General features: G+C 38.9%; 1 protein-coding gene across 6 annotated transcripts in view; it reads right to left on the bottom strand.

The window, feature by feature from the left end:
• Positions 1-2,081: 2,081 nt before the first annotated feature.
• LOC101912621 (ubiquitin carboxyl-terminal hydrolase 12-like) overlaps positions 2,082-19,575 on the bottom strand; it is a 33,487-nt gene continuing 15,993 nt past the window's right edge. For 3 of the 6 annotated variants that reach the window (XM_027784192.2, XM_055818016.1, XM_055818017.1), the window contains 7 exons: positions 16,057-16,270; positions 14,837-15,063; positions 13,518-13,594; positions 12,506-12,589; positions 11,665-11,862; positions 9,611-9,689; positions 2,082-4,471 (listed from right to left, as the gene is read on the bottom strand). In XM_027784192.2, coding sequence (XP_027639993.1) covers positions 4,370-4,471; positions 9,611-9,689; positions 11,665-11,862; positions 12,506-12,589; positions 13,518-13,594; positions 14,837-15,063; positions 16,057-16,270 — 981 coding nt within the window. In that variant the 3' untranslated portion in view covers positions 2,082-4,369. The remainder of the gene's footprint in view (positions 4,472-9,610; positions 9,690-11,664; positions 11,863-12,505; positions 12,590-13,517; positions 13,595-14,836; positions 15,064-16,056; positions 16,271-19,575) is intronic. The other 3 variants (XM_027784193.2, XM_055818019.1, XM_055818018.1) reach the window with 1 other exon arrangement.

Below are 19,575 nucleotides of genomic sequence, written 5' to 3'. Positions count from 1 at the left end.
CCCCCAAACACAGCACACGTCCCCCCAACACAGCACGCGTCCCCCAAACACAGCACGCGTCCCCCCAACACAGCACGCGTCCCCCAAACACAGCACGCGTCCCCCCAACACAGCACACGTCCCCCCAACACAGCACGCGTCCCCCCAACACAGCACGCGTCCCCCAAACACAGCACGCGTCCCCCAAACACAGCACACGTCCCCCCAACACAGCACGCGTCCCCCAAACACAGCACGCGTCCCCCCCAAACACAGCACGCATCCCCCCAAACACAGCACGCATCCCCCCAACACAGCACGCATCCCCTAAACACAGCACGCATCCCCCCCAAACACAGCACGCGTCCCCTAAACACAGCACGCGTCCCCCCAAACACAGCACGCGTCCCCCCAACACAGCACGCGTCCCCCCAAACACAGCACACGTCCCCCCAAACACAGCACACGTCCCCCCCAACACAGCACACGTCCCCCTGAATGCACGCTGACACAAAGGCGAGCTCAATGAGCAGCCAGATGGCAGAAAGGATCAATCCACTCTCCTTCGCCAACACGTTGTCTTCAGAATAAAAGGACAAGATGACCCCCACGCTGCCCCACCGATGCGGGTTCAGTTTCAATTTCACACACTCCCAACTCTCACTTACAGACACCGACCCCGCTGCTGCTGCAGGAGCACACAAAGCCGGCTGGCTGGCTCGGGGGGGACAAATTCTGCAGATAGGACTGATTTTGCAGGAGCAGGAGGGAAGCAAACAGAAGTAGCCCAAAGGTTAATTAGTGCAACAACAGCAAACGCTAGCAGGACTTTACACGTAGAGAATTAATTATGTTTCAGGGGATTGTTTCCTTTTGATGAATGCCCAGGACTACAATGGGAAGGTTTTACTTGTCTCAGGGGCTTTTGTTAGTCTATTTTCTTTCTTGTACCAATCACATGCGATTTGTTTTAAACATATACTAAACTGAGCTGGCATGGTGACTTTAAAGCTCCTGCTGGTAAGCAGAACATGCCAAGCACAAACACAGATTCATAAACAACCTCTGTTCCTCCCAAGTCTTCAGGGCAGAGCCTCTCCACAAACAAACTAGGATCTGCCGAATTAGAAGCAAAGCAGCAAAGCGGGGTGCATCCTGCTTGAGCTGCTGCTTAGCAGAGACAAGTAATAATCTCGGAACGGCCTCCCCCCTCCCTCCAGCGCTAGGTTCTGGAGAAGACCTGAAGTGACAAGACCAGCCCCCACACACCAGTCCCACGTTACTGGTTCTCAAAGCTAAACCCGCATTGCTTTCGGACAGTCTGATTTTGGTGGTTTGCCCTCACCAAAATTAATTCTGGGGAATGCTCTTTCTAAAGTGACTGAAAGTCAAACTCACGGTCGGTAGAGTCAAAATTAGCTCCGTTTATTTACTGCTAATGTGTGACCCAGCAGGGCAAGGGCCAGGATTTTGGATTTAAAAACGTGTTTTTACAGAGCAGCCGTCATTCTCGGATCTCATTTGCTTCTATTGCATTCTGACCTAGTCCCATGAAGTCCTGCTCACGGGAGCGGCTGCTGATCACATTTTCCCCCTATAAAAGTGAACTCCAGTGAACCACACAGAAACAAAGACCTGCCCCACAATGAACCTGAAAAGCTCCACGCATACGGTACTATTTTTGCTTTTATGTGTCTCTGTTCCAGATCAGTCAGATAATATCTGCAACAAAGTCTTACAGAGTCCGACAGTAAGGGGTGAAAGAGGGAGAAGGAAAAAGGCAGTCACAGAAAAAGGCAATGGCAGAGCTACAGGGGATGCAGAAGTGATTAAGGAATACCAGAGTGTCAGGCCGAAAGGCCCTGGGTGACCTCTCCTCTATTTACCAGCACACCAGTTATCATCTATGACACCAAATTAATTTCACTGGGTTTAAACCGCTTAAGCACAGGTTATATGCATGCAAACACAAGGCGGGGGGGCAGGGGGCAGAGCCCCTCAGCCAGCCAGCACAGAGGGTGAAGCGCAGGAGAGCAAGGAACTAAGCAACGACTTTCATTTCTGCCTCGGACAGAAATTCAAGGAAAAGCATTTGGGCCATGTGCATTTGATCATACATGACCTTTATTGGAGACAGGTGGGGTCATTTATTATACAGAAGTAACATCACACCATTCTCTTCCAATTTAATTCCTTTTAGTCTCCTTATAAATCTGTAGCAAAAGTGCACTTTTAACAGCTTTTAATCTATAGTATATATCTTTCAATATTATCTCTCAGTCAGGTATTTTATTTGTAAAAATGTATCACCAGATATACAAAATACATGTCTAGTGTACTACATTATTTTTTGTATTTTCTGTTTAGATCATTTTTAACTCAGTGCTCTCTTTTTTTTTTTTAATTTTTTGCAAGACCTAGTGATGACAGTCTTCTGGTAGTGCCACCAGGAGAGGACTCACAGCTTGTGTGTGAACAAGGGGAGAAGACTCTTAGCCAGGAACGATTTTTACACGATAGGAACAAGATGACAAGAATGTTTGCTGTTATTGAATATGTCTCTTAAAATGACAGTACTCTGTATAATAAAAAATAATTAAAAAACCCGATGTCCGTATTTTATCTTCTGGAAGAGGAGATGTGCCAGGAGAATGAAAGCTGTACTCAGTTGGAATACAATGGTAATGATTAATTTGCTTTTTGAAGACAGGAGTTAATCGCTAACGTTATGTTTCTGGTCATGGTAAGAAGAAACATACATACAGCCACCACAAGAAACTGTTTGTGAAACGCTGCTTTCCTGAGGACAGTATTTTGGTAAAGTATTTTATATCCTGTACAAGCCACAGAATTGCATAAGTTAAATGTCCTCAAGAACAACAAGCGCTGGTTTATACCATGAACGGCTGCGCTGGGAACAACACACGGAGGACAGCTCTTGTGTTGCCTAACAAGACGAGGAAAGGAAAATAGTCATTTCCACTGGTAGTTTAGAGCCAGCTGGGACAAGCTTTGGCACGGCAACAGGACTTTCCAAAAAGAAAATTACAGAAGGTTTTCTGAGATTTCTTACAAACTTCCTTAAGTTTTTCTTTCTAGTTATCCTTGAGATTATAATATATACACAACATAACGGATAATTACTTAATTTCAGTCTTCAAAAGACTAACAATTTCCCCTGTTAAGCAAGGCCTATAGAGGTAAAACAATCAGAAGCATTTTTGGGGGGGGTGTGGGGTGTGTGTGTGTTATGATTCCCGGATCAATACAAACATTACCAACAGATGAGGAGAAACACTTAGCAAGGTAATGCCTGGGTGGGTTGGCTGGTTTTCCTTCTTAAATGTTCGTTATCTTGAAGCTTAAGAACAACTGAATTAGTTACATAAATAATGCTTCCCTTGGTTAACCCTTCACAATTAGTGCTGTTTCTGTGTATTAGCATAGATTCAGAATGCTAGTTGCATCAGTTTACTATGTATCGAATGAAATGTTGAACAGATCCTGTTTCAGAATGAGGGCACTTTTGGTTTATGCAATAGCTCCAAGAAATGCTGTAGCTTCAAACTTTCTACAGCAACTGGTTGCCAGACACGTTCTTCAAAAGGTAAGGGCTTTTCTGCTCCCCTTACATCTGCAGCAATGTGGCTCTGAGTCAAAACATCTGCTTCAAAAGAAATACGCACAATGGACTAGGCTGAATATGCATAAAAGTTCCATACCTTCTGAAGAAGAAACAGAACAGTAAAAATAATATAAAAAAGAAGCAGTGCTGTTAGTGTTATCTAAAACCAAGATAATGCATAATGGCGAAATTTACAATGCTGCAGAGAGAGGTTTTTTGTCTGGTTTTTTTTTAATAAAAATTACAGACTTGACATTTCCAATATGTCTTAGCTTTGTACTGCTTCTCAAGTCTGAGTCACCAAAAATATCCAGCAACCAGCTGCTGTTCATATCTTAAAATATGCCTTCAGCTGACACTGAATATTGAAATCATTCTGCTAAAATACAGAAAAACGACGATGGTAGAAACCAAGGTATAGCCTCAGGCCAACATTAAATGGTAAAAATTCTACAATGCTACTTTTAAATCTCTTCTTCAGTTCATGAACAAATAAGCAGCCAGGTTTCAAGTAGAGGTAACACAGATTTTGGAAGATAGCACGTAAAAAAAGCCCAGAAAGAAAACTGGAACAAAAGCTCTTCTTGTTACGGCAGTCAGCACTAATCCTCCACAAAACAGCAGGGAGAAACCTTTATTCGCCCTGCGGCATCTGTCCTGGTCCTACAGCAACAATGAGGAACTGCTTCTGCTGTCACAAATATGTTCCATTTGGACATATCTTGATCCCTTTTTTCTTTTATTTGTATACATGTATCTTTTGTCTTAGTCTCTTGACTGGTAGAAGAGGATATATCCAGATTCTGAGTTTTTGGAAATGTCTGATGTTAACCCATAGAATTCTTCAATGGCCTGGGCATCAATTTTCTGAAAATTAATGAGAATTATAATTAGCCTCAGTCAGAACACCACCCTAAGAATCCCTTTCCCAATCAAAGCATTATTTTCAGTTCTTGGAGGTGATGCTGGAAAGCCACGCAGTATTAATACAGCGGTATTTCAGTATCACTGAATGCAACCAAATACAACAAAATATTATTTTTTTTCCACTCAAAACCTTATTCACTATTGAAAATAAAAGGAAATCAAGATGAAATAATAAACACCTCAGAAGTGGTGCCCTCTTAAGCTGGGCTACAAAAACACAAGGGATCCATGAAAACATATCCTTAAAAGAGTACAGGATGTTTTTATATTTGCTTTCTCGTTCAGACCAGTGTTACCTTTCCTGACTAGAGGTCTGTAATATAAATGATAAAAAAGCAGTCACTGCTCATCAAAGAATATTTTTGTACAGTTGGGAGTAATAAGGGCATCCTGAGCAGATTTAACATACAGCTAAAATATCTGCAGATTTTGAAGTTCTTGCGACCCTCTTACACAGAGAAGTCCCCCAAGTGCTACTGGTAATCACACCGTGAAATCTGTGGATCTCATCCGATTATGATCTTCTGATCTTAGGAGAGCTTTGTTTCCTTAGGATTTGCTGGTACAATGCATACTGGAATATTATCACAAGGTTTGTGTTTTGAGAGAAGTAAATTATTTGCCATATTAATAGAATTAAATGGTCTGCTTGTATTTAAAGTTGTGAACTATGTGCAGAAGAGCAGTTTTTCATTTTATACTCCAACCAGCAAAGCCTGGCGGGCATTTTAAAGGGCTTTTAAGATGCAAGGGCCACAGTCTTGATCCCGCTCCTGAGAACTGGCTTCACATTACTGAATTTGATTCTGCTGTCAGTGGAGAGCAAGTGTAGAGTCCAAAACACCGAAATAAAATACTCACAATGACCTGTGCTGCTCAGCACTCCACTGTCACTTTGGTTTAGTATTTTAGAATACTTTTAGGAGTCCTGATCCACAGAGACGAGAAGCTGAAGTAGCCTGAATTTGTTGTGGAGGACCAAAGGGAGACTAGGCTGAAATCTCCCTCTATTCCCCAAGGAAAAAAAGATGAGAAAGCATAGAAATGCTCAGAATACAAGAAGCTCTGGGTTGAACATCTGCTTTGATCATGAGAAGGAGTAGCAGAGACCAACTTGCGCTTACATCTTAAGAGAAAGGGACCACACTATACCTCATCAAAGAGCCTCCTCAGCTACAGAATCTATTTGGCAATGTGATCCGTCACTGCTCACTGAACAGACTTCAGCATCACGGGCAAACACAAAAGCACTGGTTTCTCTAAGCGGCACTGTCAAACACCCTGCAAGCCTAGGCCATCCTTTTCCCAGACGTTTTGAAGCACAGGAAAAACAGACACGATCAGTAAGTTTCCAGAAGATGCATCAAGGGCAGGACAGAGCTGCAGAAATTCTCTCTTGAATAGATTTGTTAAACGCTTTTCTGTTAAAAAAAATAATAGAGGGGGAGAGGAAACTCCAAATAGATGTTTCATCTTTCTTCTCCATTCAAGGGCTTCAGAGAAGCTGAAATACTGTACTGAGAGCTTTTGCATTTGCACACAATTTATTAACATAATGTCTACTACAAACCGTTAGATACACATTTTAACAGAATAAACAGCAAAAGAACATTCTTCAGTCCTTGTAATATATTTAGCAGAGAACTCAAACATGTTTTATTTTAAGCGCCAACTAACTTGCCATGCAATCAAGTCTATTTCCACTACTCATTTTGAATGCAACTCAAACATTCGATACAGATTAATTCATTCCACAGATATTTTTAGTTTTATCACAGCAAAACTGACTTCCTTTTTTAATTTCACTATACACAGAAAACACAGTGGAACTGAAAAAGGATTATATAGGCTCTATTCCTCCCATTGTTAGCTGACCACATATATTGTGGATAGCAAAGTTTTACCCAGTTGCAGCTTTAAAGCAACAACCAATAATCGATGGTTTCACAACTACTTTTAGGATTCTGCAGCCTCACCTGGCATGAAGATGATTTTTCCTGTTAACTGATCTTAAATATCCTCGGCTCGTTTCCAGACAACTATTCTGGCTCCCCAAACCAAATCCTTTTCTTGCTTACCATTCATAGCATTTAACTGAATGCTGCAAATCTCCAAACAAAACATTTGACATACAACCATGCTCCCCCTCTTCTCGATTTGGAGAACTCCCTGGAAGAACACTTTTCCCTCTCTGTTTCAGACAAACATTGTCACTGTGATGTCACCTAGCTGCTCTAATGACAACGTGTCAAATTAGCCAGAGATAATTTACTTAGGTTTCTCAATTAATTTTGCTTGGTGCAGTATCCCATTTGGACTGATCTGCCTGCTGGATTTGATGCAGTTGCTTTTCACATATGTTGTAGTATGTTTGATTATCATCTATCTTCAATTTAATTGAAAGTTGGCCTTCCAACCAAATCCAAATAGATAAATAAATATGACTTCACTGCTTCTGACATTTAGTGAGCAATAAGGATGAACTACTTCCCACTGACAGTTCAGAGCTATTAATTCATACCTACCACTTGCCAAAAATGCATCACACCTTTTCAAATGTATTTAAGGGGGGAAAGCTCTCTCCTGTGCTCTTTCAGTTGCAGTTATCTGCACACAGGTACAAGGGCTCTGGAGTCATCTTGGGAAGGCTGCTGACTAATATCTGTTTTGTTATGTAGACAGTTCACACCTAGAATGGTAAGTCTCCAAAGCTTAAAAAAAAAATATTTTAAAAAAATCTGCTTTCAGGTTTTTAAGAGTCTCTGAAGAGTAGAAGGCTCCTGTGGTTAGCCCTAAAACCAAAAACTTATGTAGAGTTGCCATTTCAGGGGATTTGGGGCTTTAGGGTTGTTTTTTTTTTTGCCACTCCATTTTTGAGGACAGGCTCTGTAATGTCATACATACAACATATATTTCCTGTAGTGTCACCTTATGGCCAACCACAAGCGGTTTGAAAATAGCACTTGGTCAAGTTCAGAGTAGAGATTTAAATCTCTTTAGGCAGCAGATGGAACTGACAAAAGTAGTTGCGGCTTTGCTTTACTTTTTCAGTGAATAGCCTAGAGCACTACTAAGGCACTAATCCTCAAGAGCTGATGACTGAGGAGAGAGACCAGAGCAGTAAAACTGCCTACTTCCCCCAGCAGCCCGCAGAAAGCAGAGCAGCAGCAGGAGAGGAAGAGCAGTCTCAGCTATCCTGTTCTCCTTGATCACCGAGCTGCCAAAAATTCAGGCGAGTTCTAGAAGGCTGAGGAAAGAGAAAGGGTGGCAAGTCCTAGACAGAGGGAGGTGAGAGGTAAGCTTCATGTTCATCACACACTCAGAAGGCAGGAGCAGCTACAATAGATAGTGAAGAGATCCTCCGGGACAAAGCCAGCAGGAAACCCTGCGCTACACTCCTCAAAGCAGGTCAAGCGGCAACTGTTCATCTGAAAGGGGCAACGATCTCAAATGACTTGTGCAAAACTCCCATGTGCAGTTTTTCATGCCCTCCACTCCACCGGTAGGAAAAACAAAGCCTAAATTTAACAGAAACCAAACACCACGTGCAGACACCAGCCAGGGAGAATCTTCTAGCAGGAAAAGGAATCTTAAACTTCCGGATCCCCAGCTGCGGCAGAGGTAGGCTACAGGACGGGGCTACATTGCTAATCCTGATCAAGACAGTGAAAACTCAAAGAACCAGGGAAAACACAAAAAGTAGACATTTCAGATCAAAGAGTTTTATTTTTACAGCACTTTAGATAAACTCTGTAAAAGAAGATGAACTTAAAAAGGGAAAGCCATGATTAAAGTTAGAAAAGCAACTTAAAGGAAAAAAGAAAAAGCATCCCTCCAGGAGAGAGGAGCTACATTCTAGCTTCCTTGTGACAGCTGCTTGAATTTACTGTCCAATAACAGACAGTGCATATTTAAAAGCTATGTTTTGGCACACCTATAAAAGTGCCAACAGTGTTTGCAGATAAAAAGAAATTCTGCTTTGACCTAAAAACTAAGATACAACATAGAAGTGACTGATAGAAAACAAATATAGAACAACAAGATGGTTATTTTACATCTACTTTTAAAATGTAAAGTTTATGTCCTGGATGGAAAAGACAGTGAATACTTGCATCTAAAAATATTGAAGTGATCCCTATTTCCAAAACTAGCTGACACAGCAACGTACTTCGTCCACGACAGAAACAGAAGAAAACAACCCTCAAAATATGATAATGGGAGAAAGGCACCTGTTCATATTGTCACCTCTGATATTCAACACTAACCAAAAATTAAAAGAGGAAAAAAAAAAAAACCTGGAGAATGTATTGCATCTTTATTTCAACACCAGCAAGGATTTGGTGGTACCGATTTAGGCACTTAGCATCAAGCTTTAACCTTGACATCTCAGATGCAAGCAGTACATTTTCATCTTTACAAAAAGCAGTTCTACTGTGGTATTTGCTGTTTGATATTTGCTTAATAATCATGTGAAATACATGGATATAGAAATATTTTGGATATTAGCCTTTACAGATAGGTTAGTAGAAAAGTTAAGGAAAAATTTGCCTGGTGAGACTGTCTAAACATTACCACAAACAAACCAAATGTCTTTGTATACTCTCAGGACCTTACTACAGTCTCCCAGATTTTTTGTACAGATTTTCTACACTTCAATTTGTTGAGGAAAACTGCCTACAGGAAAAAAAAAAAATAAAAAAAAGGTTGGAAGTTCTTAAATGCAACAATGAAACGCAGCTAGCACAAAGCAAGTCAGCAACAAAAAGGAGCGCAGAAAGGTGGGTGGAATAAGAGCATTTCAGACCTCAAATAAGACCATTGTGGTATTTCAGCCCAAGCAGGTGCACACCACCTGAGGTGTCAACACAGCCCTCGTGGCTTTTGCCCTTCTCCATACTCCTTCTATAACGAAGACACACAAAAATGCTGAAGTTTACTTTTGAAACTTCCAGAATGATTCTGTGCACAAGTTTTGCTGAGATACTTTCACAGATGCAAAAGCGAAATCTTGGACATAAAAACAGAGCTGGAGAGTGATTGCTGCCTACACTTGTTTTCGCCACGTAACAGCATACCTACCTCCACAATGTCATCATCAAACAGCAACCAAAAGCCATGGCTCTTCACAATGGTGATATAATGTCCACGATTTGGACCACTGTCAGAAAAACAGGATTGAAGACTTATTACTCTTGAGCCTACCAAGGCAGGACCACTGCTCTCCCATGTGATTCTAGCTATCACCAGCAGAGTTACATTTCCCAGCTCTTAATACTCTCTAATATTATTCATAACATTGTTTAGGTTCTTAAGACTTTGCCAAATTGCTTGAATTAAAATTTCTGTCTTTGCTACTTGCCAAATACAATATATTCAAAATACACAATTTTGTAAATATTTCATATAGTCTCATATGTTTCACAAAACAAAATTAAAAGCCAGTTAATTTTAATCAGTGTTTTATTGCATTCACCACTACTGAGTGTTTTGACCACTCTTCCAAAAATCGTAATAACTGTTTGAAATATTTTATTTGCACGGGAAGTATTTTTTTAATTCTTAGTGTGGTTTAGCCTATGGCTGGCTGCAGACTAGCTGGCTGCTGCTGCTGTTCCCACTTTTCTGGTGCCAGTTTCCCAGTTGATTCTATCACCTATATCCCGAACGCTTACCTTGAAGGGAAGGGACAACAAAACGACCTAGTTCAAAGGGAGACAGATCTGCAGAGTGAGCAAGGGCAGGCAGACTGCCCTGAAAAGGTAGTGGTTTGAGACAATAAACTATACGGATGGAAACCTATGGTTGGAAATCTACTAATCTCAAATTCTGAGAACAGTCCAGAGACACAGTAAAAAAAAAAAAAATAGCCCCCCCTCCCTTTAATTTTCACTTAGGGTCTACATAAGGCTTTAAACCAACCTATATTCATATCAGCTTTAGGCAAAAGAAAGTACTTCTCCAGTCCTTCCAGAACTACTGATACACTTAAACACATTACCTGTATCACAGAATGAAACTTTGTTTAGAGCAACTAAGCGAAAAGTAAAACTATAAGGGCAAAATATTTAAAAAAGTTCTGAGAACTCAAATATTTAGAAAATAATAGTTTATCTTAAGCCTTTGGCAAGGTCCTAGTAAGAAGTGAAACCAGAAGAGTCACAGGACTCCTAAAAACCCCATGTGAGACAACAGGTTTGAGAAAAAAAAGCAAAGCCATTTAATATATCTGAATTATTAGTCACCATTGTTAAAACATTTAAGTGTAGTTACAGGTATAACGAATTAATAATCTACAGAAGAAAATGCATAAAACGAGAACCTAAAAAGATAAAAATAAATAAAAAAATAGCACAACTGTACCACAACAGAAATCACCTAGAATTCCGTGTGGTTTCTTTATACTGAATCTATGCAGTATTATTGTGTTAATTACATTGTCTTGCTCCTCACACTGCCTTATGAATTCAAACTTCACACTTCCAAAAGGCAGTTTTAAATACTTATTTTGCCTTCCATGGCTGCTTTTTTCCTAAAAGTGCTTAAATTTTTTCCTCTTTCCTTTTAAAAACAGAATTAAAGCCACAACAACAAAAATATAAAAGAGTAAGGACCTTTTAAAAAAACAGCAGTACAAAGTTGATTCCACATGGTGGCACCAGCTTCTAAAAAAACTTCAATGGTTTAAGCAAGTAGCAACGCGAGAACTGTAACTTAATTGTATTTTAGTAAGTGGTTTTCCAAGTTTTGTTTTTATTTCATTTAGCTTTCCTGGAAAGTAGGGGTGGGTTTTTTTTGTTGTTTCTGTTTTTCAAAAGACTGCTCTTACATTGCTACAGTTCAAAGAAACAACTTGTCTGAATAGCTACCACATTTGAAAGCTGATAAAAGATCGAACTTTTGTACTCAGAAAGCAAGATCTGTAACAGTAGAAGAAGTAGTAAAAAGACTGAAACACTTTTTTAAAAAAATACTTTGATAGCTAGCTCTGACGCTGCTTAGCATGCTCCCATACTGTCAGCTGCAGTACTGCTACAAAAGGGCACAGAGATGACACTTTATATTTAAAATACGAATTTTAAATCTAAATTTCAAGGAAAGGCATTTAAGGTCGAGAAAGCACAATACCAACATACCTGCCACAGTGAACAACTACAGCCACCAGGTCATACATTCTGTCAGGATTTGTAGCGTCTCCTGAAGTGTTAAAGAGCCGGAGCTCCAAGGGAAAGACTACACGGTAGGAGAGTTTGGTGTATCGATGCAGCTGGTCCATGTATTTGAACCTTTTTAAGTGCAGAGCTAGAATCATGGGCAACTTTTTCACTCTCATTCTGAGCCACAAAAATATGTTAAACAAAGAACAAGGTATTAGCAGATCACCTAAACCAAACCTTTGTTCAAGAACAATTTCAATACGGAGAAGCCTCTTAAATGATGAATACCTTCAAAAGGCTGCTTTTCTCATGTATATTCCAACAAGAACAGACAATATTTATTCTGAATGATTAACTACACAACTGACATTTGAATGCAGGAGAACTGTCTATGCTGAAAGCATCATATTTTTTATCACATCGATGGGAAAAAGAAGAGATGGAATAAATCTGTCTTGCTACTCTGGCTAGGACCGAGTATGAGGTGAGAAATAAGATTTTTGTATATAGTATTCATAGTGAAAGCAGATGGGATGGTTTTCAGTGGCTTTAAGCTGATTAATGCTAACTGGGGAAAATGTGAATATCTGGAAGCACCAGATATAAGCTCTTCTGGGAGGAATACAAAATTAATCTCTTAATGTCCCTCTGATAAGGTTGCCACAAAGTTATTTGGTCTCTCCACTCTTCCTCACTCCCCCGCCAAACACAAACCTAAACGGTCTTACATTTTCTTTTTACTGAATCCACAAGGTGTAATTTTCCCACAGCTACCCATTTTAAGAGAACATTTACATTAGCCTGAATATTTGAACCTCACCTCTTCTGTGCTTCCTGTTTACTGCGGCACTGCTCACAATAGTATTTATATTCACTGCATAGAGTTTCAGTATTACTAAATCCTCTGTGGAAATGAAAGAAAAGTCAGATAAGCAGGGATATTCAGTCAGACCACACAGTTAAAAGTTACTGCTAATAATGCTGAAAAAACCCAATGTACACACAGAAGATGAAATTCCTCTTATTCGTATTGTTCATAGCTCCCCAACACATTTTGGGTGTATTTGTCCCAGTCTTCAGATGTAGTATCAATGTTCAGCTGGAAAATTCTGGAAATTACACCCTCAAGTATTAACTGCATACTTTCTGGGCAGGAATCAAACACAATAGGTAATAAACAGCAATAAGGTGACTGCATTTTGTTTCCAGAGGTAGACACTCCATCTTTTCTTTTGTGGCAAACATTGCATGTTAAGAATTACAGCCACTAGCCACCGACTAGCCAAAGTCTGGATCATCTTCCAGCTCCTAGCAATTATACAGCCATTATCAGCTATTAAAAAGCCAGATGCTATATGCAGCCTGCAGTATCCTAGCAGCTGATAAGCCCTGGATCTAGCAGTCAAATACATGCAGCAAATTTCTATCAGAAAAAGAAATATCTGACCACAAACATCAGGATCAGACAGCTGAAATGCAGTAACAATATTAAAACAAACAAGAATTTGTTATGAAACCAAACATACCATGTTTAGTTTTGATAAAATCTAACTATATGATGTAACAATTTTAAATTCCCGTAAAAGAAAGGGGGGGGGTGATCAATCTTACATACCACTAAGAAATCATCATAGTAATCAGCTACTAAAATACACTAAGAAAGTAGCAGCTTCAAAAACCCACAATAAAGGTAAAATGAACAGCTCTCTGAACAGAACATATCTTACCATAAGACAAAGCCTACAACTGTTGCACAACAGAGCAGCTAAGCTAGGCTCCTTCCTTCTGACCAAAGGCAGGTATTGTTTCCATTCCCAATTATTTTCATTTACCTTAGACAGTGTGTAATTGATGTATTTTGTTCCACATCAACCGACAGATCCAGAAAGTCCTCATCTTTGCTACTAACCTTGAAAAAAATAAGAAGAAATATTTCATAACAGTTTGGAACTGGCAGATTTCTTTTAACCATTTCTGGAATGGTGCAATGTCCTTGTTGCAAGTAGACAGCTTCATAATAAATATAAATATACACACACACACAGAGGCCCTTTCTTGAGGTAAACTAACACTGAAAAAATAATCTGATGTGTTGTAACAATCCAGAGGGGAGTATTAAAAAACAAATCCAAACCTAAAACCCCAGAAAACACCCACCAAAAAAAATCCAAAAACAACCAAACCAAACAAAAACCTTTCTTGCAAAACATCTCTCCCCCTTGAGACTTCAAGACACATCTGCTTACTTCACTGGCAAAACTAAGTTTTTAACCACTCAGAGCTGCAGAAGCTTTAACCATATTCCAGTCTGTTTTGTAGACTGATACAGCTTTCTGCTGCATTTCAGAGTTTAGCAGTAAACACTTGTAGGAAATGCAAAAACAGGCAGATGGGTTTTCAATTAAATGGGTTAGCAGCTAGAAAAACTATCTTTCCATCTGTGGAACAGTCACATTTAATTTTTCTTGAGACAGAAGCTTATTAATGTCATTTTTAAAGCTTCTGTTCACCACATAGCCATAACTTTAGATGTAAAATGCCAAGAGCAGTTGTAATCACTTCTCTTTTTTTTTTTCTCCCCATCTGGGTTTTCTTTGTTGTTTTTTTTTTTTTTTTTAAGAAATATTAAGTCAGACATAGCACATGACTAACTACAAATTCGTGGTCTGAAGGTGGTGTGGTTCTTCTAATTCTAGACTTTGTGGCACTTCTTTTGCTCTCAAATAGAGCAGCTATGGACTAGCACCAAGAAGCACACACTTCCAGTTCAAAAAATTCAGTTAATCCAAGAGTTAAATAAATAGTGAGCAATTCTCATGTAGAAACACAACATAAACTATCAATCACTGACACAGGAAATAACATGAAGACAAAAAGGCAGCTTATATCAGCCAGGTGCAGGCTGCCTTGATGGAAACAGGGAGGAAGAACAGAAAAAACACTACGCTTTTTCTGAGAAACATACCTTAATGAGTATTGGTTTGAACATAGAGGTGATACAGTCATAAAATAGTCTATGCTCCATATTTTAATAGAGAGAGTGCAATTTCATCTATCCTAATAAATGAAAAAGTGTGCTTAGTATTAGGGAAAACGATCCAGAACCTGTGAAAAAAAAAATCTAAGAGGTTTTGTTTTGTTTTAAACGTACAGCCTCACAGTTAAGACATCTGGTTTCATTGGTTAGTGTTCCTTGGAAGATTTCATGGACCCACGTCAGATCAGTCTTGTCTCCTTCTTCACTCTCAATGCTGCCATTCTGGAGTTTGCCATTCTGCTTCTCCTGCTTTTTCTCTTCTTGTAGTAAGTCAGCAATAGTGTTAAGTAGGTAGTTTAGGAATTCATGTGCATCCTGCTGCATATAATTATCAAATAATTCTGGAAAGGAAGAGATCAAGGAGAATGAAAAAACACAGATATTTCATAATATCGAGTTACTATGCTTTTAGCAATCCAAGCCGTGACCTTCCCCCTTCTCTACCCTATTATACAATTGTGGGTTACACTGTTAAGAGTCTTTGAAGAATTGTACTTTGTTGTTCTCACAATGGATATTAGGTTACAGTCACCTATTCCTCAGGTTGCAAGAAAAAGGCAGTTGAAAAACAACACAAAGGAAATTTAGTTTGGGCATTTCTCAGAACTGAAGAAAACCATGTTTGGTTTGGTTTTGGGTTTTTTTTTGTTTTGTTTGGTTTGGTTTTGGTTTTTTCTTTGGGGAGGGAGAGAAATAAAGAAAGTCAGATGTGTTGCCTTGGGCCATTAGTTCATTAAGTCCAGCATCAAGGGGCAAAAATCCCCTACTATAAGTCTGTTATCTTTTCAAGTTCAAACAGAGATGATAAACCAACATACAGAACTTTTCCTCACAAAGTAGCCCTGGGAAATAACGACTAGTTCTCATCATAAGGAATTTATCCTACCGCAAATATTAAGAAAGCAAGCTGAGAGTGGTTAAGTCTCCATTGAGAATTCAACTTTGACCAATTCCATGATGTTTGTTTAGCCCACGACAATTTCTAGCAGCAACCTGAAGCGTGCTGACTGGCAGCAGCCCTCTACAGAACACGATGCCAGTGTGGAATAAATGGAATCCTGAAACTTGTGTATGCGCTCTGTACTTGGTCTAAGCAAGCACAGAACCAGATATCTAGATAATCCTCTTATGACACTGCACAATTCTGATATAATCTTTGTTCCTATACTACAGAGGTTGCGAAATTAACACCACAATCTGGAGATCAAAAATCTTCCAGAAATCTGTTAAAACTTGACAATCTGGACGCACTTAAAAAGCAAGTTGTGTTTACATTTTATATTCTTAAATCTCCAGCACTTAAATCTGCATAAAAATTTAATTTATTCATTTACCATTTTCTTTCCTCAATCGGGAAATAAATTTCTTGGGTGGGATGACTCCCACCTTCTTCTTTTGCGTAGCAATACTGTTGAAGAGATCAGAGAGGCATGTCAGGAGGCTTTCCTTCTTTCGAGGCTGCACTTTGTATGCCAAAACTTTTTCCCGAAATGGACGACAAAAATAAAGTGCCTGTAAGACTGAGTTGCAGTAGCAGGTATTGCCGAACTGGTTAAAACAGAAGAAAAACAAATATTTTCATATTAGGTCTGTTAAAAAGTAGTAACAGAAAGAGGTTGCTCATTAAGAATGTCACATACTGAAAATGGAAAAGTCATCTGCCAGAGTTCATTTACTGGGGAAATACTAGCAGGCATGGTGTAAAAGACTCATCCTTGTATCGTCACAGCTGGTAACAGCAAGAAAAGAAAAGACAACAGTCCCAGTGATACTGAGTGCACACACACAAAAAAAGCAGGAATCCACTGACAGAAAAAAAAATCCAGCCGAAGACTCATCACAATATCAAAACTTCTGGAGACACAGCAGGCTACTAATCCTGACAGGGGAGATGCTGCTGATACTGATGTGGAGACTTGAGTGCCAATGACACAGCAGCACAGAGGGACAAGAAAACAGAAAGAGAGAGCATCCATCAGCATCCTGTGTCTCAACCATGTTATAGTCACAACGGCTCAACCCATGAACTCATACGTTAGATTTGCCTGTGTCATAGACACAAAGTACTTTTTGGAGATAGTTAGCAAGGTACACATTAAATATTTCCTGTTTATAATGAAATATGATGAGAAGTACATGATGCAGGCAAATTCAAAGAGCAGCTGGTTTACATCTGCCATATCTGAAGGCACTGTCATTTCAGAGAAAGGAGGACAGTGATAACTTCCAGAGGCAGTGTTCCACATTGCTTAGCAAGAAGAAATAGACCATTGAGATACTAGCATATCATCCACAAGAAATACACCATGAGTTTTTCAGTTGTTTCTTCGCAATTTCTTGTGCAATTTTTTAATGTATTGTACAATGCTGATGCTCAAAAAAAGTGAAACAAATTCTGGGTTTGCCAGTCCCTAGGTATTCTGGTAATGGGATTCTGCATCTCAAGAGAACTGAGAGCAAAATATTTTAAATAAACAAAATAAGCATACAAATCTGACTGCAGAATACAGACTATTTTAAGTGCTACTCAGAGATCATGGCCACTACTATTCACCAAAATACAGTGTGATTACTGCAGCAGAATGGTTTCAAGTTAATAATCAGTGTCCTGACCAAAACAGAAGATTAACTGTTTAAGTCATACAGCTAAAAAGGTTACAGAGCTTACGGTTACATTAATTTATACCATATGCAAACAACACGGAACAACAGTTAAAACTTACTGACATGAGGAAGACAAATATGTAAGCTGAACATACACGTGAATTAGGATAGAACCTAACTCATATTCTTGTTAGTGACCTAGTAAAACAAATAAGCATCATGCTAACTAAATTTGCATAGAAGACAAAACAGGCAAGAGAACTACCAAAAGTCTGATTAAATATTACTGCTTTCAGATAAGGTATCAAATATATTTGCCTATAATAATCCAGAAAATTAAGAGACATAAGAAACTAGAAATTAGCAATCTTAAAAAAGAAAGGTCATGGTGCATCTGAAGTCAAAAAAGTTTACAAAGCAAGTAGTTAATGAGATTTCAGGACTGCATTCATGAAGAAATCACGTCAAAAACAAAGTCAACTGGTTATACAAGTCCTCTTTTGATGCTACCCACACAGAAAGAAATTATTAGAACTAAACTAAATGGAAGAGCTAAAGGAGTTAAAGAATTAAAACTCCATCCAACCAGCTTTAAAAATTCCTGACAATAAGATGCAAGATGCTTTGCAGTAGACAAAATGACACAATGAAAAATTCCCTTTATGGCATGCTTTAGGTTTCAAAAACAAAATTCTAAACAGTATTTAAACTTTGTTTGCTACCACATTTACATAAAGTAATGTGGAAGAACTTTTATTCCTGAAATCAGTATCTTGCATGTTAGCATTTTAGCTATTTTATTCCATGCCAAGTACTTCACAAAAAGACCATGTGATGCATTTTATTCCAGTAATTCTAACTCTTTTTCATGTTAGAACAAAATCCTTCCAACTCTAAGCAATTCAGGGCCTTGGGAAACCTCTGAATATCTCAGTTATTGATCTACACTTTCCTGCAGTAGAAGAAGCATTATTACATAGTGGTGTCACTTTTAAACTGCAATTGGTTTGTGTTTAGAAGTACAAAGCAGTAGTCGGTCTTTCCAACCATTACTAACTTTGCTAGAAATTCTGCCAAAAAAACCCAAAATAAATAAAAATAGAGGGCTCTAACCATTTGCCTTCGACAGAACCCCAAAAACCAGGTTGGCAAGGCAGTTCACAATGGGCTGATGAATACATCCAAACCTGGAGCTACATGCACAAATAGCGTGTAGTCTAATGTGACCTAAAACACAGATGAAAAACAGGTACAAACACGTAGGTTTTTAATTTTTTTTGTCATGGTTTCTCTGGTATAAATAAATATTTTTAATAGATGCCAAAACCTCGGGGGGGTTGCCTAAAACTGATTATATTTAGAGTCAACATTATCTAACTTCAGAAGAACTTGTAAAATTTTACACTTTCAATGTAAAAAATGAAGGCTTAGTTTAAGGTAGAAGCTCTTAAAATGAAAGCCAAGATGAAATTTTGGAATGAAAATGTTGTTTCATCCCTCTTGCACTTCAACATTACCCGTAACCTATTCTAACAGGCTGCCAGAGGAGCAGTCAGACCCTTCTCTCGTAAATTCTGCAGTAACTTTAGCAATAATTTGACTGCAGACAAGCTGGTTCAGCTCACTGAGCCAAGGAGAAAATAACTACTACAAAAAATAATTTTAAAGCCTCCATTGTCCATGGGTTCAACACCTGATTCTATTTGCAGTGCAACCACATATTCACTAGTATTGGTGCTGAAGCCGAGAAATTGCCCTCTTTAAAGCACTCCAATTAACTTCCAATCATGAAAGAACTAGAAATAACTTAGGAAAAAGCTCTGCAGAACAGCAGCATGAAAACCATCACCCTAAAGAAATCAGTTGCAAGGAATAAAGCACAACAGTATTAGTCATATTTTGTCCTTCAAAACAGAGAATGGATATAGTTATAATAATTCTGGTTATTTTTAGAATGCTATTTTTCCTCTTCATGCTATTCATCACTCTGCTATTTATGTTACAACTGGAGATGCCTTCCATTTTTCTCATTATGGTGCAAACCTCAGCAGCTTTGGAATGGCCATTAACACCATACTTAAGAAATATAACTCAATGTGTTTAGATAGTTTGGTGTCTGAGAACACAAACAGCTAGAAACTCACACAGAAGTCAATTAGATGAGTTTATAATGAGCTGCAACAAATAACACTTTAGTAGCTACATTAACCTTATTTGGTGTGTAAAAAGATAGATAATTTTTCGATTCA

Source organism: Falco peregrinus, chromosome 13 (genome assembly GCF_023634155.1).
Source record: "Falco peregrinus isolate bFalPer1 chromosome 13, bFalPer1.pri, whole genome shotgun sequence".
NCBI classification, from domain to species: Eukaryota; Metazoa; Chordata; class Aves; order Falconiformes; family Falconidae; genus Falco; species Falco peregrinus.
The sequence above is the reverse complement of the archived record's forward strand: the minus strand, read 5'-3'. Positions and strand labels throughout refer to the sequence as shown.